The sequence below is a fragment of the Daucus carota genome, chromosome 4 (genome assembly GCF_001625215.2).
Source record: "Daucus carota subsp. sativus chromosome 4, DH1 v3.0, whole genome shotgun sequence".
NCBI classification, from domain to species: domain Eukaryota; kingdom Viridiplantae; phylum Streptophyta; class Magnoliopsida; order Apiales; family Apiaceae; genus Daucus; species Daucus carota.
In genome coordinates this window covers 36,776,723-36,803,341 of record NC_030384.2, presented here as the reverse complement: position 1 = coordinate 36,803,341, position 26,619 = coordinate 36,776,723, and the positions used below count along the sequence as shown (strand labels likewise).

Genomic DNA, 26,619 nt, shown 5'->3' with positions numbered 1-26,619 from the left:
ATGGGATCTGTAAGACATTAGGTAAAATTTGCCGAACCTGTAGTATTGGCTATATTGGTTGGCTATAATTTAAAAATAGTATGTTATTAATATTTTAGATTGTTAAAATAGAATATATCAGTTTAATATGGTAAAAAATGATGTGTAATCTTCCTACAGATTTCTTAGAGGTTCGACAAATATAGTCATCCATAGGAGGTTGGCTAAAATTATAGACAACAGATTAGTGTGGTTGGAGTCCTATTTTTTCAGGACGTCGGCTATATTTTTTAATTTTGGAATGCCAACTCATTTTTTAGCCAAGGGCTTTATATGGTTAGAGATGCTCTAAAATATCTATTTTGCATATTTATGATTTATTTTTAATCCAAAAAAAATTATGTTTGTCATGTGTTTAAGATTTTTTTTTAGTCCGAAACAAATATTATTTGTCAATCACCGTTACAAAAAGAAATTATTTAATATATTTTTCCAAACAACATGTTAAACAAATACATACAATAATATATAGAATATTAAAATTAATAAGCTGAACTTAATATTATCGGGTCATATTTACGTGTTTACGTGTTGAATGGGTCAAGTTTAACAAGCTCATCAGAGTCAGACTATCAAGTTACACTATCTAAATTAGGCGTAATTCGTAATGCTTGGATCAAGTTTCAAGCACGACCTGTCTGAAATTTCATAATCGTCTACTTAAAAGAACATAGATGCAATCGTCAATCTTGTCACTTGTCAGCTTCAAACTCGTGAACTTATCAAAAATTTCAATCGTGTTGAATTACTTGTCTTCCATAATATTTTTTTTGACAGAACTTGTCTCCCATAATTTTTGTTCAACCTAGAACTTGAGATCAAGTTTGAACGGGCTCGATCAGAAGTTGAACCCTGCTTTCGAAGCATTACATGCCGATCAAAACGAGTAACAAATGATCCACATTTATTACTTTTCCGCGCATTACAATTTGAAAATAAATGGCATAAATACTTTGCAGAAACAGGTGGGGTAGAAAACGGAGAGTAGCAGTCAGAGTACAACTTTAGCTCTCACACAATCAATACTTGTGGGAGGGAGCATCTTAATTTCCTTTCCCATCTTGTTCCAATGGATGACTACATGAGATTTTTTCTTTATAATGATTAAACACACAAGCACCCGTCTTTGTTAGACAAGGCTCGAACACTTGATGTAGGTAAGCCTAGCAAGGGCGATAAAAAAAAAAAAAATATTTGACATCACTTTGAAAAATTGTGAAGGAAGAACATAGTTAATTTGCAAATATTGGCATCTGCTTCAACAATCTCGTTGACAGTATCTCCTCTAAACTAAAAACAATTATAAGATGATATGATCAGAGCTTCATACACCACCTACTTCATTTCGATATAATCCGTGGATTTATTGCTGCCATTCTGACAAGAAGATTCACTGGCAGATCTCGATAACACAGCACATTCTGAATAGCAAATTTTAATTAATCAGGAACCAAATCAAATTATCAAACAATTAAAATATGATTTTATGGTCTACATATCAAATTTTTTTAAGTAGTTAAATTTGTACCTTGTGAAATTGTCGTCGTTGATGCTGAACTGTACGACCTCTTGCAATAAAGAATGGCACTCTGGATGCCATCCTGCTGTTGCAGTGCCGAGTCATCTCTCCGTTTTGCAGGCACAGGCACTGTTCTTACGGAAGATTTGCTCTTCATCAATTTTTTACAAACTTCCCTAAACACGGCTGCTCGACTCCCTTGTTTCGCCCCAGGCGTCCTTGAACTCTCGGGTACTGGTTGTTCAAAAATCTTGATCTTTAAAGCTTTAACGTACAACGGCTTAATCACCTTCAAGTACTTACTAGAAGATGAATCCTCCGTATTCTGAACCTCTTCTATGCACTTTTTGCTCTCTTTTATCTTCGGACTAGCAGTGGAACGAGTCGTACTAGTTAAATCTATTTTGCCTGAACTCGACGATTTCTTGAACCCTAGCATGGAGATGCAATTCTTCGGAGAAGAGTTGAGTATGAGAATAGGTGATTGAGATTTGAAATTTGTTTCAAGTGGCAGTGAATTTTGTTTTGAATATAAATTGGCATTAAAAGCACTAGGCCTGGCCTGGCCGTCTTTTTTGGAAAATATCTTGTGGACATGATGCTTGTTAATGTCATTGTCAGAGCTTGTGATGCCGACACTTCTAGTGCTGAAGATACTAGACTTGTTTTTGCTTACAAATTTGTCAAAGTCGCGAGTCTCTGCCAAAAGAGAGGAGTCTTCGTCGTCTAAACCTGTATCACAAACATTGACATCATCCGAGCCGCCTGCTGGATTTCGCCAGAATTTCAGTAAGTTAAGTACTTCCATGACTTGTGAGCGTTTCTACATATATGCTGATGAGGTCCTGGCCTAATGGCAAAAACCGAGATTTTGTGTGTGAAAATGTTGTAAGAAATTAGAATAACTCTATGCAATTGACGTAACTATGGGGCGTACGCGTTCTTTCACATCAACGAAGGTTTGAGGAAATTGTTGTGTTAGTGGTGAATATTGAAAAAACGGTAATTGAATGGAAGTGGGAGAAAAGTGTGAAGACGAAAAGGATGAGTGGGTTTAATTTTCTTCACAAGGTTGGCGTTGTAATAATTTGTGTATGCGTTGGCTCCTCAGCTTCTGGTCTTTGATTTTTGGTGCATTACATTCCTGTTTGGAAAAGAAGTGGGGGAGCAAGAGCAAGCAAGAAAGGTGTGAATTGTCTATCCGAACAGTATTAAGACAGAGACCGAAATGGAGAGAAGAGAATCATGGAATAGTCATTTGTTGCAGTGGCTCGGAACCTGGTCATGACTCATGACCAGGCTATATCTCAGACTTTAGAATTTAACTTTAAATTTTTAAAGAAGTTCTTAATCTAACTCACATTCTTTTGCAGATTAGAATATAACTATAAGTTCGATCCAGAGTTATTTTTAATTAGTTTTTCGCCATTGCAGAGTAAAATAGCAATTAGCAAACATGTCTTCTGAATTGAATCGTGGCTATTTTTCCAGTTGCTCCTACCACTAGCATAATGGTCACGTTTCCTTCGTTGATGTTTTAAGAAATGATTATAAATATAAAAATAGTTTAGGAATAATATTTCATCAATTTATGACGAAAATTCTGATGAAAAAAATGACCATTGTGATGAGAATTAACTGTGTAAATGAACTTAACTGGACAGTATGACCTCGAACCTTCGATGAAAGGAAGGCACTACGCAGAAATGAGGAAGATCCGTATTTTACAACCTCAGACATGCAAAACAAGAAAGCTGAGCAGACAAAAAACATCAGATTCCTCTGATTTCTTTGCTAATTGCTATATGTTTCTCTTTTTGTTATTTTCTTACTATCTTATACTTTATTAAAACCTTCTGTATGTACAGACTCCATTGATTTTATCTTCTTGTTAAAATACCGGAACTAACCAGCCTCAGGTTTGCTGTTAAAGGAGTGTGGAAAGATATCTGGAAAATATGGATAAAGATATATTTGTTCGAACATGGATGAAGGTATCAACTAGGAGGGCATGCGGATCTGTTTATGTGCTGTGATCTTTGATCAACATTAAAAGATTCTAGGGTCAGCTGCATCGCCTTTTTATTCGACATGAAATTTTCTTGGCTGAAGCAACTGAACTTGTACAAGGTCTTTGTCTTTACCTTAGGTTCGAGTTTACTAAAGTTCATATCAATTATCTTTCAAATGTCAAGACTTAGAAAGTCCGAAAACTATACTCCTCCTAAGAAAAAAATGAAGAACAGAGAAGGAAAATTTCACAATTTATCACTCACAATTCAAACAAAAATAGAAAATTATGATAGAATGTGATATTACTCTGTAGTCTGTATATTCACACTGCAATCATAATCAAATCAACCTTTTCAGAATACACTACCTTCTTTTAGATCTATGCTTCTTGTCTCACCTTTTCTCTCAATGAATCTGAAACCTCCATAACAAAAGCAAATTCCCCGACAAGATCATGCCAAACTAAAGGTCAGTTTGTTCATTTGTTCTTATTCATCTTTGGACATATAAATCACTTTCCATTCATAATTTGTAGGCTGAGTATGATCCTGATCTCTGATTGCTGCTCAAAATGGATTTCCAAGTCCAGTATGTGAAGATTTAGCAGCAAAAGGTAAAGAACAAGTCCATCTGTAATTTATGTCTAGTTTCAAAATACTAGCAGCCTAAAGGCGCTCTCCAGGACCCAGCCAACCATAAATTTGACCAAATAATTTTGTTATCAGAGTAAATACTCAAAGTCATAGCTAAGGTACCCGAAACATGATCAATAAATATGAAACGGCTAAGGTGCCCGAATCATGATCAAATAAATATGAAACCGACTTTTCATGTCAATATGTCTAAGGTCATATTCCGAAAACGATCCTCAACGGGATCATATGGGATAGGTACACATGACTTATCTGCCCAACTCATGCAATCAACCTATATGATTTGAAATTCATCGAGTATCGTGTGTAAATCTATGTTACCCGAACTCGACTAGAAGTGTCTAATATGAATATAGTCCGAGTGTCGGATACGCCAATAATTTGAAAATTTTACATATTGGTGATCTGAAATAAATTTTGGAATATTCGAGTATTAAGTGTCCGATACGGGTACTTGAGACAAAATGAAGGCTCTCGCTCCAGATAACATAGATGTAGATTTGAAGACGGCGAAAAATCTATATTATTTTGATTAGGAAAAAACAAAAGGTTAAAGAGCAAAACCCCAAAATCACCGTCCAAGGCCAGAATGTCAAAAACATTCTCCACTTCAAAAACAAGACGTGTAACTTTATCCATGCAACAATATTACATTACCCTCTCGCTTTCAGATGGTTACATTACTGCTCCTAAATAAATCTTTCCACATTTCATAAACCAAACACATAAACACACGTGGTTTATCCATAAATGGAGAGCCGAGATCTCTTGCATTGACCAAAGATTGTCAAACTTGTAGGTAACCCACTACTGGACACCTGTAAACAGGCCTAATCAATTTTTCTTTCATGCACAACAACATATTGACAGTCCACACTGTGTCCGCTAGTACATAATAAGTCTAACTCTTCCTGAAAATTTTGTAGTTAGTGTTGTACTAATTTTTTGGCATGAGGACATTGGTGTTTTTTGTGTTTGTAGTTGTGGCGAACCTGTGGAAGGGTGGACATGCAGGTGGTGAGATTAAATTGGGGTCGAGATTGTTGGCGAAAGAAAACCAGTCATGGGTGTCTGACAATGGAACGTTTGCGTTCGGATTCACTCCTGCTGGCTCTGGTGATCATCGTAAAAGCTTTCAGCTGGCTATATGGTTTGCTCAGCTCCCTGGTGATCCAACTGTTGTTTGGTCAGCTTACTTGTATGCTACTACTCCGTAAACTCTTTTATTTTTCATACTTTATACGCACTATGGTATTTGTTAAGTGACCAAAACCTTGAGGTGTTAGAAGCATTTACCAGAATCATATATTATTCTAACATTTCCCCTCACTTGAAAGCCCATTTATGGGTCGAGAGTGTCACCCAGGCATCCCATTTTGAGCTCATAACCATGTTAAGTGCCCATTCTTCCAAAACCTTAACTGTTAGGAGGAGGGCTTACCAGGATTATATATTATTCTAACAGTGTTAATTAACTTTTATGACTTGTAGCCAATTACTTCACGTTTTTTGAATAATCTTAACAGAAAGTCCCCAGTCACAAAAGATGCAGTGCTGGAATTGGACATCTCAGGGAACCTGGTGCTCACCGATGGTGAGGCCACGGCCTGGACATCTAACACCTCCCGAGCAGGCGTTGAAACAGCTGTCATGTCAGATAACGGCAACTTCATCCTCTACGATGCTGAACGAAACATTTCCTGGCAAAGCTTCTCACATCCATCTGACACGCTTCTCCCTGGCCAACCATTAACAGCCTCTCAGGAGCTAACGTCGTTGAAATCGCCTTATTCTTATGCTGGCGGTTATTATGCACTAAAGATGTTACAACAAACCACTTCCTTAAGCCTAGCTCTCACCTACAACTTGCCTGAATCATCCGTTTCAGGACCGGACTCTTACTCAAACTACTCGTATTGGGAAGGCCCTGAAATATCAAATGTGACTGGAGAGGTTATCGCGGTTTTAGATGAGGCTGGGAGTTTAGGCATTGTGTACGGCTCATCAGCGGATGGAGCAGTGTATGTTTACAAGAATGATAATGATTCTGGAGGTATATATTCTGCTGTAAACAGATCAAATGGTAGTCCAATAGTTCCTCGAAGATTGATTCTTGAGAGTAATGGGAATATACGTCTGTACAGATGGGACAATGATGTAAATGGATCGCGCCAATGGGTTGCAGAGTGGGCTGCAGTATCAAATCCTTGTGATATAGCTGGAATTTGTGGCAATGGAATATGCAATTTGGATAGAAAAAAGACTAATGCCTCGTGTTCGTGCTTGCCAGGGACTAATTCTGATGATGGCAACAATTGTTATGGAAATCCCGTGGTGACTGGAAAATGTAAACCTCGTCGTGAGAATTCAACCTCTGAATTCAAGATTGAATCAGTACAACAAACAAATTACTACTTTTCTGACTCCTCAGTAATAGCGAATTACAGTACTAGTGATGTACCAACTGTGACGAAATGTGGCGATGCCTGTTTAGCAGATTGTGATTGTGTTGCTTCTGTGTATGGGCTAGATGAAGAGAAGGCCTATTGTTGGATTTTGAAGAGTTTGGAGTATGGTGGATACGAGGATCCTGGTTCGACCATGTTTCTCAAGGTTGATATTAATAGCAAATCGGATGGGGATTCAATGAACAAGAAAACCAAAACTGTAGTCCTTCCTACTGTCCTAAGCATAACTGTTCTAATATTTCTTCTCTGTTGCTTGCTGTACATCAACATTCGGAGAAAGAGAGCCCTTAGGAGAGCTCTTCAAAATTCCCTGATTGTTTCAGGTTCCCCAGTGAATTTCACTTTTCGTGATCTTCAAAGTAGGACGAGGAATTTTTCCCAATTGCTTGGAACAGGTAACAGACTAGTAACTTTTTACATAATAAATCCAATTTAATTGTTTATATGAGATTGAGAGGTGAATTTCTTCATGTTTGGCTTATATGCAGGTGGATTTGGTAGTGTATTTAAGGGAAGCCTAGCAGATGAAACTCTGATTGCAGTAAAAAAGCTTGATAAGATGTTGCCTCATGGACAGAGGGAATTCATAACTGAAGTAAACACAATTGGTTCTATGCATCATATGAACTTGGTTCGTCTCTGTGGATACTGTTCTGAGGGATCACAACGGTATGGCATCTTACACTTTTGATTAATTTACATCATATTAAGACATCTTTATTTGTTGATCGAGTATGGCATCATTGACAGGCTTCTGGTTTATGAGTTCATGAAAAATGGATCACTTGACAAGTGGATATTTTTCTCTTACAAAAACCGAGAGAGATTTCTAGACTGGCCAACTCGATTCAATATAGCAGTGGGTACTGCTCTAGGAATTGCATATTTTCATGAGCAGTGTCGAAACAGGATAATACACTGTGACATAAAACCAGAAAATATACTATTAGATGAGAATTTTTGCCCTAAAGTGTCGGACTTTGGATTAGCCAAGTTGATGGGAAGAGAGCACTCACAGGTTGTCACAATGGTCAGAGGCACCCGGGGGTACCTGGCGCCTGAGTGGGTTAGCAACCGTCCTGTAACAGTAAAGGCCGATGTTTACAGCTATGGAATGCTTCTTCTGGAGATCATAGGTGGGAGAAGGAACTTTGACATGACCTGTGATGCAGAGGACTTTTTCTTCCCAGGCTGGGCTTTCAAGGTACATAACTAAGCCTAGGTCTTTTTGCTAAATTTATATTCATAACCCTTGATGACACATATATGGCTTCTGATTTCTTCAGGAGATGACAAATGGGACCCCGACAAAAGTTGCAGATAGAAGACTGGAAGGAAGAGTGGACGAAGAAGAGCTAACAAGGGCATTAAGAGTCGCGTTCTGGTGCATTCAGGATGACGTTTCCTTGAGGCCTTCGATGGGGGAAGTGGTGAAAATGTTGGAAGGAGCGGATGAGATTATATTACCACCAATACCACAGACAGTTTCGGAGTTGATTGAAGAAGGGCTGGACCAAGTATACAAGGCCATGAAAAGAGAGTTTAATCAGTTCAGCTCTTTCACCATAACTAGTACTACTCATCCGTCGTCTCATGCTACATGTAGTTATTCCACAATGTCACCAAGATAATGCTGCTTTAAATTTATCAACTGTACTCTGTAATTTGATAAATCCACTCCAATATTGAAGTCGAAAAGATCGTCAGCAATGTACTTGCCCAAGTACTTCTAACTTATAGTACAACTACAGCAATCTGCAGAATCAAATTTGATCATGACAAAGGAATTCTTTTTTACCAGTTCTTATGATAGGATAGGGGATTCATTTACATGTACGAGTAGGTTTCTTAGCAGATCCCTAACATATAAGCAGTGTGTAGCCAGATATTTGTATTAGGAACCTCACTTATTCTGATTCTGAAAGAAGGGATTACCTGAACAAGGTGGCTTATTCCATTGATGATCAACACTGCAACAAGCTAGACACGAGGTTTGAATGCATGCAACAAGCGGGCTTTCATTGTCGATAAACATCATCAGTTAGGACTAAAATTACAGAAGCAACTAGCTGTTTTTAATGTAGTACTGTGTATCTGGGAAGGCTATGAATGAATATCAACTCATCAATTGTTAGGTCAAGCCCAGCTGAAAATGAATTCGAGTAATTCGAATTTATCCCGGATCCACTTGTTAAGAATGAATATAATTCGAATTAGAATTCGATTATTATAATTTGAAAAAATACCAAATCAAATCTTATCATTTTATTATTTTAGTACTTCTCGATTAATTTAATAATACTCGAATATATATATTTACTGAAGATACTTGGATCGAATTTGTAAATTATTATTTACTATATACATCATATAAATAATTGTTCGTATATATTTATTGAAGATACTCGAATTGAATTTGTAAGTTATTTTTATATATAATATACATCATATAAACAATATATATATTAATACAATATTTATGTATGATTTATTTCAATTATAGTAAACAATCGTCCATTATTTGTAATTTTCTAATTATTTTAAATGAATTTAAATACGAATATATTAAAATGAGTAATTTGTTTTATTTGAAAATAAAATCAAATCACATACAAATCGGAAAAATATTTAATTATCATAATAAAATTATATTCTAGCATACACGAGTACCTGAACATAGAACAATTGATAGAAGAGACTAGTTTGATTACTCTATCATCTTGCAACCCGAACTCAAGAGGCCCAAATCAAATCTTGAACATGTCTGCAATTTGTATAACCCCATTGATTACAACTACAAAACCCATCTCATCTCCCACTCCTTCTTCTTTAATCTTAAGCCACTTTCCCCACACACTATCATCACTACTATCTTCAACAACAAGAAGAAGAAGACAAAATAGCAGAGTGGTCTTGACCAAGTGTTCAGACGGCGGGAAGGAGCTGACGACGATGACAGATGAATGGCTGACGAAGCTCCCGGAAAAGAATAAGCCCATTTACGCTCATAGCTTGCCTTGCCTTGAGGCCTGGCTTAAAAGCTTGGGCTTTTTTCAGAGCAAAGATGATAGAGCTGTTTGGTTTGTCGAAAAGCCTGATTGGCATGCTCACCTCTCGCTTGACGTCACTGACCTCCACATTAGGTCCTCCTTTCGCATCTTTCATTTCCCAATTTTTGCTTTCGACTATCTCTTAATGCTCGGCTACTCTTTATTAGGCTTTATTAGAGTTTGTTATGTTTTTGTTAACTTAATGCATTCCCTTGGCTATTGAATCAGATTAAGCTTCTTATTGTTTGTATATGATGATGAATTTTACGCGATTTGTGGTTAGAATCAATTGTATGGGGCTAGGAATCCAAAGAATTTTTTTTGTGAAAATAAAAGAAAATATTAGAGATAGAAGGGAAGTTTTGGAAAAAAATGAGTAAGTGCAGAATTGTTAATGATGAATTTGATAAGATTTTGAGTATAGCCGTATAAGAGAGAATGGAGTATTCCTTCCCAAATTGGGGGTGTCACTTCCGGTGTGTAATGTGTAAGGAATGGAACGAGGGAATGAAAATTTGAATAGTTGTCTTTAACATAGTTCAAATTACATTTTATTCCTTTCGAATTCTTTCACCCAACCTACCACAACATAAGTGACTGAAAATTTTCTCTGACCGGAGAATAAAGTTTTCCTGGCAAAAAAATGTGGAACTGAACTAGTTATATTTGTAGAGGCTTACATAAGGAATTAAGGATTAATGAAAAATTATGGATATTTGCCCGTAAGATAGCACAAATTTTGTTTAGTTACTGACTAATATCATTTTCTCAATCAAACGAAGCATCAGGGAATATGGACTTGTGAATGATTAGATGGAAGCGAAACGAATTTTTAATATCCTTTTTGACTTAAAAAGGTTATCAGGTGACTCAACTCCTTGAAATCGTTTTATGAGATGGATTAAATTTCATTTGAAGTGGGATAATCAAAGGAGGGTAAGAGGGAAATTACCATATGAGGGGGAGGTTTTTTTTTTCCCCCGGGGGAGAGGGGGTGCTATATTCAATTCTTTCATTTCCCTGTACTTACCCGTGCAAAGAGGGAAAATAGGTTCTCTTCACAGTGAATATTGCAAGTTATGTGTTGTTCTCTACCCTTACTAAACAAATAATTTAAGTGAATTATAGAATTATAATCACTTTCCTAGTGAGGCCACGAGAAAGAGGGACTAATTGCCATCTTGCCTGGTTAGTTGCTAAGGACATTGATATCTTCTTTTTCCTCTAGCTGTTGGTAGAAGCTCAGAAAGTAGTACTTTTGTAAGCTTCCTGAGGACGTGCTGTGATTCTTTCTTTTTTCTTTTATATTCAAGCGTCTCTGGTGTATTTCTCTGAACAGTGTATGTTTTTTTTTCCATAATTTTTTCCATTTGAATGTTTCTGGCTGATTTCTCTCATATAGTGTGTGCGCGCGCACGTGGGTTTTACATACTCGGTGTATCAAAAATTAGAACTTATGCTTATTCAGTTTGTGACCAGAAAGTAAAAAAACTGATGTATATCTGACTGCCGAATTGCTGGAACAGATACGACCTCAGACCTAGCTGATATTCCATTTCTTCTTTTCGCAAAAAAGAATGTGAAAGACCTTGCGTAGTTATATGCTATTGCTTTATTCGAGAAACCATTTTTAGTGCTTTTTTAAACTAGTTTCGAAATTTAGAAAATAAGTCTTGTACAGATTGACAGGCTTTGTAACCGTTTGAATGCAGGTACTTGAGGACGGGACCTGGAAACCTTGAAAAGGATGTTGAAAGGCGATTTAGTTATGCATTGAGTAGAGAAGACATTGAAAATGCCATACTAGGAGGACCATAAAGATTTCTTCAGAGTTCAGACACATTTGGCCGAAGAGTCCTAAGTGTTTATAGTGGCTTGTTCAATATCTAGATATGCCATCAACTTGTATCCCCAATTTTAATGAATTATACTCTTGTATATGTTCATAGTCATTGAATGTTGCAACCTAAATTTGCTTATCCACCTTGGCGTCTAATTCGCTATATTCTTATTTAGGAACCTATAGGATGAAACAGATATATACACAGCATAAGTTTGGTTATATCCAACTGTGTAGATTCCAATCAGTTCTCGAGTAATACATAAGACTGTGGTGTCTAATGGTATTCTGTTTCTCTGTTTTCTGGTAATATAATGCATCCTACTTCTAAAAGACTATATAATACATCTGTCAAATCTGATAAAAGCGAGCTTTGCCGAATGGCAGAGGATATGAGGTAACCCCGTGAAAACGGAATCACAACGGTTTTAAAGCTGGGAGACAAGTAGAATCTACTAAATACTGTTTGCTTCTACAAGTCAATGTGATTCTGCAGAGTGATATTGAGACCAATATTCCTTGACAAGCCGCCTAAAGAGTGAACCTTCTTTTTTCATTAAGTGCATTGGCTCATCAAACTCCACTAGTTCTCCTGAGAAATAATAATCCAGAAGCGCAGTCCAGTGAAATATCAGTTTAAGAGTTCATTAGTAGAGCTAATCTTCGCAGACAATCCAAGAGATAAAGTAAGTTTTAAAATAACATAGATAAAAGAGAGTCTTACCATCATTTATAGCTAAGATCATCGTGCAATCCATCACTGTAGGTATTCTATGAGCCACTGTGATTACAGTACAATCCACAAATTCAGTTCTGATAGTTTTTTGCAATATCAAGTCTGTAGCATTGTCAATTGACGCAGTTGCTTCATCGAGGACCAGTACCTTGCTCCTTCTCAGAAGGGCACGGCCTAAACAGAACAGCTGCCGCTGCCCCATGCTCCAATTGAGCCCTTCTTCCATCACTGAAAAGATTGGTGGGTAGTTGTAACTGCTAGTAACTACCATAGAGTAACTGTAAAGTACTTGGATAATGCTAAGTACCTAAACAATCAAGACCAGCTTCTTTCTCCTGAATGGTCTCCCTTAGCTGACACTTCCCAAGGACCTTGCATGAAAAAAAAATCAGATATTACATAAAAAAGGGACGCTTCTTCCTAAGTCCCCCTAAGCTTCTTCACTGTGTGTATTTTAACAATCTGAACAGGTTCGTTTTTAAGGAAAGTAAGACCTAAATATACCTCCCAAATTTCCTGATCGGTGTGCTGAGATAAGGGATCTAAATTGTATCTCACAGTTCCGTTGAAAAGAGTAGGATCTTGTGGTATTATTCCAAAATGTGACCTTAAATCATGCAATCCAATTGCAGAGATGTCAATTCTGTCCACTACTATCTTCCCTTTTGAGGGCTCCACCAGACGGAATAAGGCACCTATGAGGGTACTTTTGCCGCTACCTGTCCGACCAACAATGCCTATCTTGCTCCCACCTTCAAATGTGCAACTGATACCTCTAAGCACGAGAGGTGCAAATGGTCGATATTTGATCTGCTTCCAAATAATTTGTCTAAATGTTTTTGAATAGTATAGAGTAAACCAAAGGTAATAAATAAACTGACCTGCAAATCTTGAATGTCGACTTTGCCCACAGCTGGCCAATTGTTAGGGGGACGCTTTTCTTCGTTAACTTCAGGAGCTTCACTTGGTATGTGCATGTACTGCTTAAGCCTTTCTACTGAAATATTATGATTTGCCAAGAGACACTGATTACTGATAGAGCCAACCAGTGAGGAGTTTAATGAAAAGCCGTAGGACAAAGCCATTCCAATAAATCCTGAAAGGTCCAGAATATACTAATGGTCAAGAAAGGTCTACACAGAAGACACATCAAACTGTAATTTTAGAAATTACCATACAAATCTTATGAGATAAGAAATCAGATTTGCACAATATTGTTAAAAAAGTCAAGCCAGTACCAACCAGGGCTGAAAGTTCCAGGAGGAAGCAAAACCATGCAAAGTGCAGAGGAAGAAAGAACAACTGCACTGAGTGTTTCCAGACGTTGAATCAACCATTCATTTGCTGCAAAATTGTGCAAGTATGGGCTAGCATTTGTGTCAATTAGTTCAAGGTTTTTTGAAAAGAATCTATTGTCCTCTTCAAAAGCTCTGATTGTCATAGCACCAGCTAGCGATTCTGCAAGATGGTTAGCTACCAAAGACTTTGTTGTGCCATTTATCCGCATCAACTCTTTTGCAGAGGAAAAGTAGTATCTCTGTTCAGTGATGACAACAAAAAAATTACAGAAAGGATGAGCAAAAGAATTCCAATATTTAATCCAAACTAAAGAACTAATATTTCATCAAACCACAGTACAAGAGCAGCAAGCTTAGTTGAAAAGTATATAGTTGTGACTGCAGATTATACTATATCCCTCAGTTTAGGGTCTTTGGCTCTTTGCTGGTTTAGTACTAGACAAATTAACCCAATTAGGAAGTAGATTATGAACCGACTTGCATCGATAGATACTGTTTCCAACCATTTTTCTAGATCAATAGTAGGAGTAAAAGCCGTAGATTTCATGCACAGTATTCTGAAGAAATCAGATTAATTAAAGAACAACCAGAGACAATACTATCTGTAATTTGTAAGTACTCCAAGTTGGATAGAACAATGATGTGTTTATATCACTAATCCTTCTTCTCTCCTTATACTAATAGAGGATAAGACCCAGCACTTATGTTACTGAACTTTTCATGTCAAGATTCATATTTGAAAGAGTAATCTGATGCTTAAAATTTGTCTTCATGTCATCAAAGAATATATTATGCTATTCAGTGTGTACACAGTTTGCAGTTATTTTACCTGTAAGAGGATAACCACATAGATCATTGGGATGGCCACAAAGAGAACTTCCCAAGTAACAACAGCTATCACTCCAACGTTGGAACAAGCATTAGTGGTGGCTGTAACAGTAAAAATCAAGCTAAAGGGAAGGTCGATGTCAACAATACTTAAATCAGCTGAGACCTGTAAATGGGTAATGATATCGACAATAGATTTAGAGCTGAAAAACATGTCCTCCTGGTAAGAAAAAAATCAAAAAGTCTCAAGGACTTACCCGGCTCAATATCCTTCCCAAAGGTGTAGAATCATAAAAAGACATTGGAGCACGAAAAAGAGATTCTAACAACTGTGAAAACATAGACTTCGACGAATGCAGACCAGAAAACACTGAAGCCAGAGATCTACTGAATAGAAACAATGTGGATATTAATCCGATAACCAAATACACTAGAATTAATCTTAAAGTGCTGACATCAGGATTTTCAACATTTGCAGCCATCCAGAAATTCTGTAATATCTGACAGGTCACAAAAGCCAAGTGCGAAATAATAGCCAACGAGAACAGAGGCAAGCCTTTGTTCTGATTTATATATTGCATATAAGGTTTAAGACCTGCATCTCCAACTTCTCGCTCCTCTTGCTTAATTAAATGATCATCTCCTGGAGCTTTAAATTTCTTCTCGGTGTGAGTCCTCCTAATATCCCCATAAACAATTTCACTCTCTTGGGAAGGATTTATCTCCGCAAGCCTCTCAGAACCAGCAGTTATATTATGTGCATCAACCAAATCTTGGAAATCTCTGCTGGATGCCATCAGTAGATGATAAGGAGCAGCATGCAAAATTTTCCCGTGTGACATCAACTATCAAGGAATTGAACATATTTTAATATATAAATTAAGCATCAGCTTCATTATCTTTTTTGACAAAAAGCATCAACTTCATGAATTACACCTTTTCAGGAGAAAACTTTGAAGGAAAATTTAAGGTTTTAATTGGTATACATGTTAAGAAACTATACACTCTTAAAAGATTTTTTTGACTTCCACCAACATAAAATCATCTCCTATTACGCTGCCTAGTCATGCACAAAAAAGTGTTTTGAAGAAACATGAGCTTATTGATGAAAAATTATTTGTTAAGCACACACTTATAATAGTATGTGGATGCTCTGCGAATGTAGGAAAAGTAATAATCTTTGAATCGCAAAAACTGTAGAGAGGTATAAGTGTGTAGTCAGATTCAAGCCATCTTTGAGAGTCTAAAATATGTAAAATTTATAAAAGTACTACAGGCTTTAGAATTTTAAATTTTTATGTGTTTTCGAGTTTTGGTCCATTAATTAAGGTGCATTATCAAGTAAAATGGATTTCAGGAAATACTACTCCCCTGGTGTTATTGACATTGTCCGCTTTCATAATTTAAGATAAAATCAGATAATCACGACGTATATACAATTAAATTATGAATTTTTGAAGTGCAGTTATGCAGTATTCAACTCACCAGAACAGAATCAAATGCAGGAAGGAAATCAACTTGGTGAGTCACAAGTAAGACTGTTTTTCCTGACAGAGCGTGCATTACATAATCCTGCAGAGCATAGAATTTGACCTCAGCAAGGATACAACATATAATATTTACCGGTGCAGCAATGAAGGTACGCACATTGAATAAACTGGTGGCAGTATGTGCATCTACGGCGCTGAATGGATCATCCAAGAGATATATGTCTGCATCTTGATAGAGTGCACGAGCAAGCTGAATTCTCTGCTTCTGCCCACCACTCACATTCACTCCTCTTTCCCCAATTTCAGTGAGATCGCCATGAGGTAGAAGCTCAAGGTCCTTTACCAATGAACACATCTCTATTGTGTTCTGGTATCTCTCGCAATCAAGATCAGATCCAAAAAGAATATTATCTCGTATGCTTCCTGTCTGGATCCATGCTGATTGCGGAACATAGGCAATATTCCCATATACTTGTATCTGTCAAAGTGGAGCATTCTAATTAGTAAGTGTTATGAAGGTTGCAGCCGTATAATATCTAATAACTAAAATATAAAGATGTGCAAGGAGCAGTTCGCCTAACAACTTGTACATCTCTAAGGGAGAAGTAAAACAGGAAGTCAGAACTTACAGTTCCGTCATTAATCTTCGGAACCTCTCCAAGAATTGCTGCAAGAAGAGTCGACTTGCCTGATCCAACCTCTCCACATATAGCGACCTTTTCACCCACTCTGACCTCTAAATTGATGTTTTGAAGTGTTAGCTTCACTGGATTCTCCTCCCATGAGAGATCTGCCGACTTAATTACAATGTTGCAGTTTGCATTTCTTCCGTCCCAATTGTGCCGTACTTTTGAGGTATCCAATTCAGGCGCCACTAAAAAATTTAAAATTCTCGTAAATGCAACATTTGCCTGAATAACAACCCCAATAAGATCAGGAATACATCTCACAGGATCCTGGACGAGACGAAATGTTGCAACAAAGGTGAACACATTGCTTGCATTCAATGGAACTCCAATGAAATAGCAAGCTCCAAAAGTAGCTGCAGAGACCAACACGGGGGACGACCAGAACAGGAAGCTATTATATGCCCTAAGCAACTGGACAATAGATAACCATTTAAACTCCACTGTCCTCAATTTTATTATAGCATTCTTAAAATGATTCTCCCACGCATAGAGTTTCAGAACCTTCATATTCACAAGAGCCTCCGAACTAAATTTGAGCCTCTCATCTTGTGCTAACATAAGCTTAGACTGGAATTTGTGCTGTAATTTAGCAAGGGGGGTATTGGAAAGAACAGTAAGTAATATTGCAGCCAATGATGCAACTGTAGCAAGACCAACTGCACGGTAAAGGATCACAAGAGCGAAACAGAGTTGAAGGCTTGTTGTCCACAACTGATGAAACCAGAAAGGGAACTCTCCAATCCTATATGCATCAACAGTAACATAGTTCATTATTTCACCAGCAGAGTGCACAGTTCTTGCAGCATTAGATAATCTCAACTGCTTCTTGTAGATGGCTGCTGTAAGCAAAGACCTAACTTTTACACCGATCAGTCTGCTCCTAAAGTACCATTGTCTTTGTGACAAGGATTCTAAGTTCTTTGAAATGAAAAGCAACAGAGCTAATACATAGCCCTCGTGTTTAAAATTTCCATTACCTTCAGAGGCGTTAATGAAAGCGTTAAGAAGCAGTGGTCCAGCAGATATAGAGATGATCTTCAGAAGTGCAAAGCATCCAGAAATGAGAATGTTTCTCTGGTGGCATAAAATAATTGTCCTTAAAACTGATGGCCGAGTCCATGGATCCTTGGCTTTCTGTTTGTTGAGTTGTTCGGTGAACAGCAAGTAGCATGTCTCTGCTTGGTCTTCTTTGCGCAATTTAGGGATATCTTCATCTTGAAGAGTTTTCTTTCGACCCTTTTTCATCAAGGGATTCAACCACCAAAAAGACATCTTACTGAAAAATCCAGCTCTGCTGAGTGGAGTGACAATGCCAACAGGATCAGTTTTCAAACCGGGAACACTGCAGTCACCATTTAAGGGGCTATAAAGATCATTTTCATTTTCTTCGTGAACCAATCGCTTGTAAGTGCATAGCAATAATAAACTTGCACCAAGAAATGATAGCGCATCGGAGGTTATGATCATTGCCAACTCTTTGTGAGCAATGGCAGCAAAAGAAGACAGAGCAAAAGAAACTCCCCAGTATAAAAAGGCAAAAACTGACAAAATGCACATTGGGACTCTTGAGAAACGCTTTCCCCAAAGACTCAAGGCTAAACTCAATAACAACCAAGTCAGTCCATGAAACAAAACTAGCAACCTCCAATTTAAAGGTACAATCGTTTGTTTTCTCCTCCACTTCTCTTCTAATGTCAAAACACCCAAACAAAAGTAACCCAATCCCAGGACGCCATTATAAATGGCAGATATCAGCTGCAAACACGAAACTCGACAAAACCTGTTTGCGGATGTATTTGGCTTCTTGAAAAATATATTGATTAAGAGCATGACTAAAAGTAATACATCGAAAACAAAGATCAACACATGACGGATGCATGAGGGATGAGTTTCAACCATTAAGTAAGAACCACAAGGCCTGTGTTTGTATTCTGAACAATCAGAGTTCCCGCAGAACAAGGTCCATAACACATCCATCTCTGCTTCACATCCACCTTATCCTTAAATGCAAACTCTACAAGGCAGGCCAATAATAGAAAATTCTCAGAACTTCGGGAACAAGAACACACCGACAGATTAACATGAAATGATAAAAAGCACAGTAGTGGACAGACCAATACGCTCCTATATGATGAAATGATCTAAAACATGCAAGACAGTTAATTGGGCCTTGCTACAAATTCTTCAGCGACACGTTAACACAGAGTTACATTAATCTACTTATAAATTACATATCGCCACCATTGATAGTGTCGGTATACTGATGATTACTGTAAACAAGCAAATTCACCTCGTAAGTTCCTGCTCTAAAATTTAAAACAGTTTCCGCTATTCACTTATTCCAAAATATGTTACCTCTCAAGGGCTGTGGATATTTTGAATACACGTATCACCAAACCATCCGCCTCCTGTCCAGAGAAGAGTGGTACCAACGAGTGACGAGTCCACAATGCGGAAGATAAAGCGTCTGTAGAGAAAGAGATGAGATGAGTGCTCCAAGTCCTGAGACAGATGAACAGTAGTAAAAACTAAACATTTGAGCATCAAGTAACATTAAAAACTCTTGTAAAGTAATGCTCGTATCCAAAAAATTATATTCCACCACTACAAATGCTTATCAAATATACTACAATAAACAAAACTCAACAACAGAAGAAGCATAATTCTGCTGAATTAATATATTAACAACTACTGATACATGTAAGTAATGGAATAATGACGGTATTCCACAAACTAGGGCCCAAATTTCAGATATAAAAAATTACTAGTTGATAGCATCACTTTGATACATTACTGCAAATGTATATTTGCTTTCTTCACTGTGATTGGTTATGAGAGATGTTATCTGAATCTGCTAAGAATCTTAGGCCTTTTTGTCATCGCACGCTTTGCTTTATATGTTTGTAATGCGCAAGTTTACTTAGATCTAACATGATTACCACTTATGAAAACAAGAATGTGACTGGACAATTCAAACTCTGGTTTAATGACTCATGTCTCATCATTCATCAATGTTCGTAGCAAGTTTTATTACTCAAAAGCTTGATATTACTCATTCTTTTACTAATATGCACACAATAATGTGTCTGGTTTCAGTTTAAGCACTTCGAGTTGTCAGAGCTAGAAAAACCTGGTTATCTGCTGCACTGCGTACATGCTCTGGCTTGGCAACACTGACTGGATGTACATGGTCTGGATCGGCAAACCAGTGCACCGGAATTAACAGCTGACTCGAACGTACCCCTAGCTATTGATGCTTACAAATCTCGAGTCCAGGAACTATTGGACTGCCCAAGTGTTTGATTTGGAACTTCTGAATTATTCAAGACAGGGTAAATGGGGGAAAATATCAGAAGGATAATGCTGGAATTTGGCTACTGTATTACTAAGAGTTGGTTGTAATGAATGAAATAATATTTTACTCTGTAATTTTTTTATTCCGAAGGAACTGCCACTTGGTTCTGTAAAAATACCTGTAGCTTTGGCTGGATTTCTCGTGTCAATTGTTTGCCCAGTTGCTCTGCAAGGTAATATATGTCTCCACAGTCCACATTATTTCTCATTATTCCCAAACACAAGAGCCTCAAAAGCCTTGAGAGGGACATCTCAAGGTGTCGTGTCAACCAAATAATGAGTCTACATATTTGAGCTAGAAAGCATGTTCACAAACATAGACAATACAATACTCCAAAGAAACCAGAATTCAATAATATCTACAAACTGTTTTCTGTATTACAAAAATATACTGTACACCAAAAAATGGGCTCATTGGTGAACATTCTCCTTTCCAGTTTAGAAAGATCAATTGTCACAAGTCACGGAATTGTTACTCAAAACAAATACACAAATAGCAATCATGTATAGAGATAATCTACAACATCTGGCACGGCTGGGGAACAAGATGAAAAGAATTGCAATCACATAAATGTTTGTCACTTCTATGCAATTAGTTGATGGCCAGCATACCCCTAAATTCTTCAAGAGATGCCATTACTCCCTTCAATTCTTCAATACAAAGGCACTGGAAACCACATTTCTTAGATTGTAGGCCTCACATTAGTACAAATCACTTCCGCAGAATTCTAGTTCGAACTCCACCTAAATAAAAGGATGCATAAAGCTATGAGAAGACGCAATGCAATTTAATCTACATTCATATGTATATAATCTAAGTAGTCTGGATAGAAAACATATGTTAGCAGATAGCACTAGTATTTAGCTTCCGAAGATATATTTTGCTGATAGGTATTTATGACACTATTACCAACCTGCAGCTTCCTCGAATATTATTTCTTTCACCATATGAGCGGCCGCATTATACTCAAAACTGCAAAATATTACGTGAGATATATTTAGGTAACATAGTGCTTAAAGAGTAAAAGCTGTTATAAAGAGGATTTATACCAACACTGATATACTGATGATAATACAACTCCACCACCTATTAATACGGCTAAGCAAACAGTCAAAGAAACATACGACTAGTCTACTACACTAAACCAGTTCTCTTATTATTATGCCATAAATAAACTGTCCATGCTCTGTCTTTGAAGCAGTTAAGAAGTATCTGATAAAAACAGACTACATATATTTTATTAATCTCAAATCACCCAGGGTATGCATATACTGGATGACTAGTCAGAGCAATTTTGTAGTCAATAACATATTACTGATCAACATTGAGATTTGAGACATAGTTATGACAGCAGGTAACAAAGAACACTAGACGTTGCTGGGAAGTTGTGCATCAGAGGGGAACTAAGCTGAATATGAAGCCCTATAATAAATCCTATTTTAAATTCCAATTTTTGGTATAAAAATGAGTTGATAAAGATCTTATCAGAAGCAATCCGGAGAGAATTTAGAAGATAACATGGACAAAACTGGATTAAACAGCACCATGATAAAGTTAAGAACCAATGGGTATCCTGAACATAATTTCTAGCAAAAGTATCGAGTATGAAGGTTGCAAATAGATGAAAATAAATAAAATTGACAATTACACTTAAAATATTAGACCAAAGAGAAACAGGATGCAGAGCAAAAGGAAAATCTAGAACTGCGACATGTGTAATACTTTAGGCATGAAAAAAATAAATTCTTCACGTGATAAAAAACACATTAATAATCAACCCAATGTAATTTTCATTTACCTGTTAGAGGAAAACACCTCAAGTTCATAGTCTGATGTACTTTTAGTGCCTTCAAGTAACATAGCAACAATTTCACTCTTGCGAGTGCTAGCCAAGAGAATATCATATTCAGTTGGGATGACAATGGCAAGGAAATTATCACTTAATTCACTCAAACAAATTTTTTCAACAGCTGCTAAAGAGACCCGTCTCTTGAGTGTACCGGTGTCGGGGTCAACAATGTAAATTGCAAAATCAGTCATAAGAAGAATGCGTCTCTTCATCTTCCCTGAGCTAGTAAACTTTAATACTCTATCCGCAAAGAAAACCTTTTTGTCACCTGCGCAATTGGTGTGCACATAATTAAGGTTCGACAGAAGAGCCAAAATTATCTACTTAATAGGTCATCCTGAACACTTCCTCGCAACATAAAATACACGTATACATAAAACTGAAAGAAGGCGGTCAACAAACTGATGCCTATATCTTCAACACATAATTTAGAATCGAAAGAAGTTAGTGTTTAAACAGCGTATACATTCCCGGTATCATAGCCTTGCACTAAATTATATCCCATATACAATAAGCATCAGAGGAATCCAACTCCGATTATATTTAAATGAATAGACAATGAACATAGAAATTGCAAACAGATTATCAGATAAACAATTCGATTATAACTATTGAATTAGTGAGAAAACTAAAAGTATTCGATTATAACGAAGCAACTTGAACATTATTTACATTAGATATGTAAATTTAGAGCAAACGAAGATTAGTAGAGAAAGAAGAGAGTAAAAGTCCACCTTGTTTCTGTAGAATGTTGAAGAGATAAGGCGTGGTAGGAACGGAGAGATAGTCGCCTGTGTAATCTACTGCTCTTTTACTTTCATCTTCATCTTCGCCGTCGATTTGAACTCGCCGCCGCGACATTTTCGCTTTGTTGGATCTCGACGGTCGCCGATACGCTACGCTTCTCAGGACCTTGTTTACTGCTGTGCTGGCTAGCAGCTTGACTTGTACGAATTTGGACACGCATATTTTGAAATAGTTTTAAATTTTATATATGTATACCTTTTTCCTGAAAGAGATATTTTTATTTGAATAAATTTATAAAAATTTGCTGTCAAATCACTTTTAATCGTGATAAGAATTAAAAAAATCTATCAAGAATCAAGAGTGAAAATAAATTATTATTTGTCTATCAAGAATCAAGATTGAAAAAAGATTATTAAAATTTGGAGTAAAAAATTAATTGATCAATTTTTTTTTGTTTATAAAGATTCTTCACATATTGCTCTGCTGGCATCCATGGCATAATTCACATCAGCACCTAAATATTATTTTTCAAAATTGGAAAAAGGTAATAAAAATATTGACGTTTTTCATTTCTTTTCTCAAGGAGTTGTTGAAAAAAAAAATGAAAAGAAAAACAGTTTTAAAGACAACGCAGGCAGCACTACAGCAGTGCTCTATTGCAGTTATTACTGGCACGTTAAATACAAAGTTGCAAGTCCATAAAAGAAATAAAAATTTCATTACCAATAAGACAATGGCATTCTGAAGAAGAATGTTCATATATATGACGCTGAACTAAGCTGAGAATTTGTTATATATACAAACCAAGTTTCTAAAAGAGTAGGGTGAACATTAAGATCTGAGGGTACTATTTGAACCTCATTCCCAGCACATCTAAACACTCGTGGTACATAATTGCGCTTTTCCTAAGCATTTCAAAACTTAATAACTCACTAGAATGAATGTCATCTTTTGAACCCAAAGATGTTTGGGGAAAAAAAATTGACACTTAACCCCTAGCCAACAAGACATCCATTTGCGCTGGAACACTGGATGCAGACTCCTCAGGTCGAGAAACTTTTGTCACATTTTTCCCACGAATATTATCTTCTTGCATTTGTGGGAGGTGTGAAATGTATCTGCTCCTGGAAGATGCCTGCTGCAGATGCAGCAATGCCACCATGCTCACAGCAAACAGAGCTGCATTCCCCAATATCCCAGTGAAATGATTTGATTTTATGGTTTTCTTGGCAAAATTTAAACCAGATATGAGAATTTTGAAGACCGCATTTGATTTCTTCACCTCTTGATGCAGGCAACTCTTACCAGATGGACATGCTGCTGAACAATAATTATTATCAGGTGGAGCGAAGTTGGTAGCCTCTCGTACAGTTCCCACAAAGGCTCTAGCTTCATCAATGACTTCATAGTTCTTGCCTTGGTGCTCACCTAGACGCAGAGCAAGAACAATCCGGCTTTGTTCTAAACGAGCAATTGCAGCATCTCTTTCAGCTTGCTGCTGAATTTGCACGGTCTAAAGAAAGAATTAAAAAAATGGAGTAACTTATGAGTGCAGGGTACGGAGATATCACTCTTAATACAATTAAAATAAAAATACTCATAATTTCTTTCCAATATCTGGGAATTGTGTAACCACTACAGCACAATTAACTTAAAAAATGAATCAAAAAATATGTATAAAGGTCGACATATAATTGCAGCTTTAATGATCAGAAAGGCAAGGAGAGCAAAAAACATTAGGTTCCTAATGATGATATTAAGTATGGTGTGAACAATCACTACACAGCATATGCCAGACTAAGACTGCAAAATACTAGTTACAGGCCAAGCGTGGTTGTGTCCAAAATATGACAGGTCTACAGGATGCCATACACCCCCAGAGGGTCAGAGGTGTAAACACAGGTAGAGGGGTTAAAACGAATAACATCCCTCTAGGGAGTACAACAACGAGCTACACCTCCCTTTTAACTTGCAAGTTTACCCACAGGAGGTTCCGTCAGAAGATTGTACAACGAGGTCTGCCCAAAAGGCTAAAAACTTAGGTGTGTTCACTTGGAATGAATGGAATGGAGGGAGAATGAAATGAATTTTGTACTCTAAAATGTTGTTGATCAAAGAAAATGTATATAATTTTCATTCCATTTCTACATCATGTTTCTTTACAATCTTTCTCATAAGAAATTTGAATACATTCATATTTTGTCACTATTATCTCATACTTTCTTCTTTCTCCTTAAAGCTTCTATATAATTTTTCATTCCATTCTCCCCTCATTTCATTCCATCCAAGTGAACACAGCCTTAGAATTAATATTGAAGGTTCCTATTTAGTTCAAAACACCACTCCAGTCTAGCAGATCCAAGCTCCTAGGGTGCTGAAAGTTGAAGGAACTGATAATTTTATCGATAACTCCGAAGCCACGAAATAGTCTAATCAGATACATAACTGCCATCCTCAATCAATGTCTTAATTTTACAATATATATCATCAGCAAGAGCATTCCTGACTTGGGTTGTACTCTACTTAAATGAAGATCCTATTTCTCTTTTATTCAAATGCATGATTAGGAGCACACAGAGAGTGAACTTAACAGTTAACAATTCAATTTACAGGAACTTCCATACCACGTAATGGCATAATAGTAAAGTGATGCCCAGATATCAATGATGATACTACTCAAACCCAACATTACATAAAAATGTGCCTCCCAATTTAGCATCACCACAGTAAAACAAGACAATACAATCACAAAGCAAACACAAACCAAAACAAATTGAGGTCTGGGAAATTTTTAATCAAATCAACTATGTATAATTAGGTCACTGTAGTACTATTCTGTAAATAATAACGCGGTAAAAGCAATAACAAACTCTCGAAAAATGAACAAAACCATAAGAAAAAAACATGGTGAAAATCAAGCTGGTCTTCGACATTTTCACAAGCATAATATTTCAAGCAATGGCCATAAATCAGTAACAATCATCAATCCAGTCCGACATTACACAAGACACTATATGTGCCTCTCCGTTTAACATCACAACCACAGTCCATAACACAAGACAATAAAACCACAACCAAGCACATAGCAGCATCAAATCGACTGTCATAGACTCATAGTCCCATCCACATATCAAATTTTCATCAATGTACAACTAAATCACTGTAGTACTCCACATACAAATGAGCGGGAAACATTATACACATCAACAATTACACAAAGTCAAACAAAACCCTAACAAAAAACAGAAAACTCACATGGAGAAACTCCAGCTGGTCTTCGAGGTTTTCGAGAGCAGTTCGAATAGCATTAAGAGACTTGGCCTCACGAATAGCCGAATCATCAACCGGAAACCCCTTAACAAACACAAACCCATTCCCATTCTCCTCATCCCCCCCAAACCCATTTCTCTTCCGCCCCGAATCTGCCCGAAGAACCGATTTAACAGAATGAAGAAAATGAGTCCTGGAAATAGAGTGAATAGCATCGCTGAGCTTGTCGTGCAAATCCCAAATCTTCTCCAGAACAGGGTCGATTTCTTCCACAGCTTCCATTTTCCATGTCATTTGGCAACAAACCCTTGGATTCACGCAAAGTTTATACTACAATCTGTCTGTTTAAAGAGGATTTAAAGAGAAAGAAAGAAAGGGGAGCAATGTTTGCTTTAGGGTTTGTTGGCTGTCAGGTGTTTGATGAATTGTCTGTGAGAAAGGGGTGAGAGGAGTGGGCCCGCGGAACAACTCACCCGGTGAGGCAACCAGGAGTACAGACCATACAAGGAAGACTACTGGAATATATATTTCATAAAGTAACCAACAAGTACGGAGTATAATTTTTAGTTGGGGTTGGTTGTTATTTTTCAAAATTTGAACCTGATTGAGCATTAAAGTTTTTCATTAGCCGGAATAAAATCAGTGACGGAAGATAGTTCGTTATGACTAAAACAATGACTCCTAGTTTAAAAAAAACAAAAAATACAATTATTCCTCTAGGCTCTGTTCCATTTATTTTTTTTTCACTGCTCGACACACACTTTAATGCTCTTAT

The 26,619-nt window shown here is 37.0% G+C and overlaps 6 protein-coding genes across 7 annotated transcripts; 2 read left to right on the top strand and 4 right to left on the bottom strand.

Annotated features, from left to right (window-relative positions):
* Positions 1-1,218: 1,218 nt before the first annotated feature.
* LOC108217762 (membrane-associated kinase regulator 5) lies at positions 1,219-2,509 on the bottom strand. Its single transcript, XM_017390647.2, has 2 exons — positions 1,568-2,509; positions 1,219-1,460 (listed from the first exon to the last, which is right to left on the bottom strand). Exons 1-2 carry the CDS (start codon positions 2,364-2,366, stop codon positions 1,375-1,377), a joined length of 885 nt encoding a protein of 294 aa, XP_017246136.1. The 5' UTR covers positions 2,367-2,509; the 3' UTR covers positions 1,219-1,374.
* A 2,587-nt stretch (positions 2,510-5,096) lies between these two features.
* LOC108216858 (G-type lectin S-receptor-like serine/threonine-protein kinase At5g24080) lies at positions 5,097-8,402 on the top strand. The gene is made up of 5 exons (XM_017389713.2): positions 5,097-5,422; positions 5,751-7,087; positions 7,181-7,361; positions 7,443-7,896; positions 7,979-8,402. The coding sequence occupies exons 1-5, from the start codon at positions 5,175-5,177 to the stop codon at positions 8,321-8,323; spliced, it is 2,565 nt and encodes an 854-aa protein (XP_017245202.1). The 5' UTR covers positions 5,097-5,174; the 3' UTR covers positions 8,324-8,402.
* Positions 8,403-9,355: 953 nt separating this feature from the next.
* Positions 9,356-11,863, top strand: LOC108215716 (uncharacterized). Its single transcript, XM_017388268.2, has 2 exons — positions 9,356-9,835; positions 11,455-11,863. The coding sequence occupies exons 1-2, from the start codon at positions 9,453-9,455 to the stop codon at positions 11,558-11,560; spliced, it is 489 nt and encodes a 162-aa protein (XP_017243757.1). The 5' UTR covers positions 9,356-9,452; the 3' UTR covers positions 11,561-11,863.
* LOC108215715 (ABC transporter C family member 10-like) lies at positions 11,809-20,140 on the bottom strand. 2 transcript variants are annotated; one of them, XM_064091640.1, is made up of 13 exons: positions 19,754-20,140; positions 18,979-19,090; positions 16,564-18,637; positions 16,092-16,412; positions 15,930-16,016; positions 14,702-15,289; positions 14,446-14,610; positions 13,561-13,855; positions 13,200-13,414; positions 12,823-13,128; positions 12,626-12,689; positions 12,307-12,546; positions 11,809-12,174 (listed from the first exon to the last, which is right to left on the bottom strand). In XM_064091640.1, the coding sequence occupies exons 3-13, from the start codon at positions 18,598-18,600 to the stop codon at positions 12,062-12,064; spliced, it is 4,431 nt and encodes a 1,476-aa protein (XP_063947710.1). In that variant the 5' UTR covers positions 18,601-18,637; positions 18,979-19,090; positions 19,754-20,140; the 3' UTR covers positions 11,809-12,061. The 2 variants fall into 2 exon arrangements, with proteins under 2 accessions (XP_063947710.1, XP_063947711.1); XM_064091641.1 differs by lacking the exons at positions 11,809-12,174; positions 12,307-12,546; positions 12,626-12,689; positions 19,754-20,140 and having other exon boundaries at positions 12,922-13,093; positions 18,979-19,283.
* Positions 20,141-20,284: 144 nt separating this feature from the next.
* On the bottom strand, positions 20,285-22,788 carry LOC108216559 (uncharacterized). The gene is made up of 4 exons (XM_017389353.2): positions 22,562-22,788; positions 21,777-22,095; positions 20,892-20,950; positions 20,285-20,721 (listed from the first exon to the last, which is right to left on the bottom strand). Exons 1-4 carry the CDS (start codon positions 22,686-22,688, stop codon positions 20,690-20,692), a joined length of 537 nt encoding a protein of 178 aa, XP_017244842.1. The 5' UTR covers positions 22,689-22,788; the 3' UTR covers positions 20,285-20,689.
* A 485-nt stretch (positions 22,789-23,273) lies between these two features.
* On the bottom strand, positions 23,274-26,346 carry LOC108216161 (plastid division protein PDV1). Its single transcript, XM_017388849.2, has 2 exons — positions 25,830-26,346; positions 23,274-24,087 (listed from the first exon to the last, which is right to left on the bottom strand). Exons 1-2 carry the CDS (start codon positions 26,136-26,138, stop codon positions 23,563-23,565), a joined length of 834 nt encoding a protein of 277 aa, XP_017244338.1. The 5' UTR covers positions 26,139-26,346; the 3' UTR covers positions 23,274-23,562.
* Positions 26,347-26,619: the final 273 nt, after the last annotated feature.

Coding starts and splice junctions, on each gene's coding strand:
- LOC108217762 (XM_017390647.2), bottom strand. CDS start 2,366: ATGGAAGTACTTAACTTACTGAAATTCTGGCGAAATCCAGCAGGCGGC. Junction 1,461..1,567: donor AACGACGACAATTTCACAAG/GTACAAATTTAA, acceptor TTTGCTATTCAG/AATGTGCTGTGTTATCGAGA.
- LOC108216858 (XM_017389713.2), top strand. CDS start 5,175: ATGAGGACATTGGTGTTTTTTGTGTTTGTAGTTGTGGCGAACCTGTGG. Junction 7,362..7,442: donor TGTTCTGAGGGATCACAACG/GTATGGCATCTT, acceptor CATCATTGACAG/GCTTCTGGTTTATGAGTTCA. Junction 7,897..7,978: donor TCCCAGGCTGGGCTTTCAAG/GTACATAACTAA, acceptor TGATTTCTTCAG/GAGATGACAAATGGGACCCC.
- LOC108215716 (XM_017388268.2), top strand. CDS start 9,453: ATGTCTGCAATTTGTATAACCCCATTGATTACAACTACAAAACCCATC. Junction 9,836..11,454: donor GTCACTGACCTCCACATTAG/GTCCTCCTTTCG, acceptor GTTTGAATGCAG/GTACTTGAGGACGGGACCTG.
- LOC108215715 (XM_064091640.1), bottom strand. CDS start 18,600: ATGGATGTGTTATGGACCTTGTTCTGCGGGAACTCTGATTGTTCAGAA. Junction 13,856..14,445: donor ATGTGGTTATCCTCTTACAG/GTAAAATAACTG, acceptor ATCACTGAACAG/AGATACTACTTTTCCTCTGC. Junction 12,690..12,822: donor CCGATCAGGAAATTTGGGAG/GTATATTTAGGT, acceptor TTTTCATGCAAG/GTCCTTGGGAAGTGTCAGCT.
- LOC108216559 (XM_017389353.2), bottom strand. CDS start 22,688: ATGTCGCGGCGGCGAGTTCAAATCGACGGCGAAGATGAAGATGAAAGT. Junction 20,951..21,776: donor GAGGTGTTTTCCTCTAACAG/GTAAATGAAAAT, acceptor AATATTTTGCAG/TTTTGAGTATAATGCGGCCG. Junction 20,722..20,891: donor AATATTCGAGGAAGCTGCAG/GTTGGTAATAGT, acceptor CCTTTTATTTAG/GTGGAGTTCGAACTAGAATT.
- LOC108216161 (XM_017388849.2), bottom strand. CDS start 26,138: ATGACATGGAAAATGGAAGCTGTGGAAGAAATCGACCCTGTTCTGGAG. Junction 24,088..25,829: donor ACCAGCTGGAGTTTCTCCAT/GTGAGTTTTCTG, acceptor TTCTTTCTTTAG/ACCGTGCAAATTCAGCAGCA.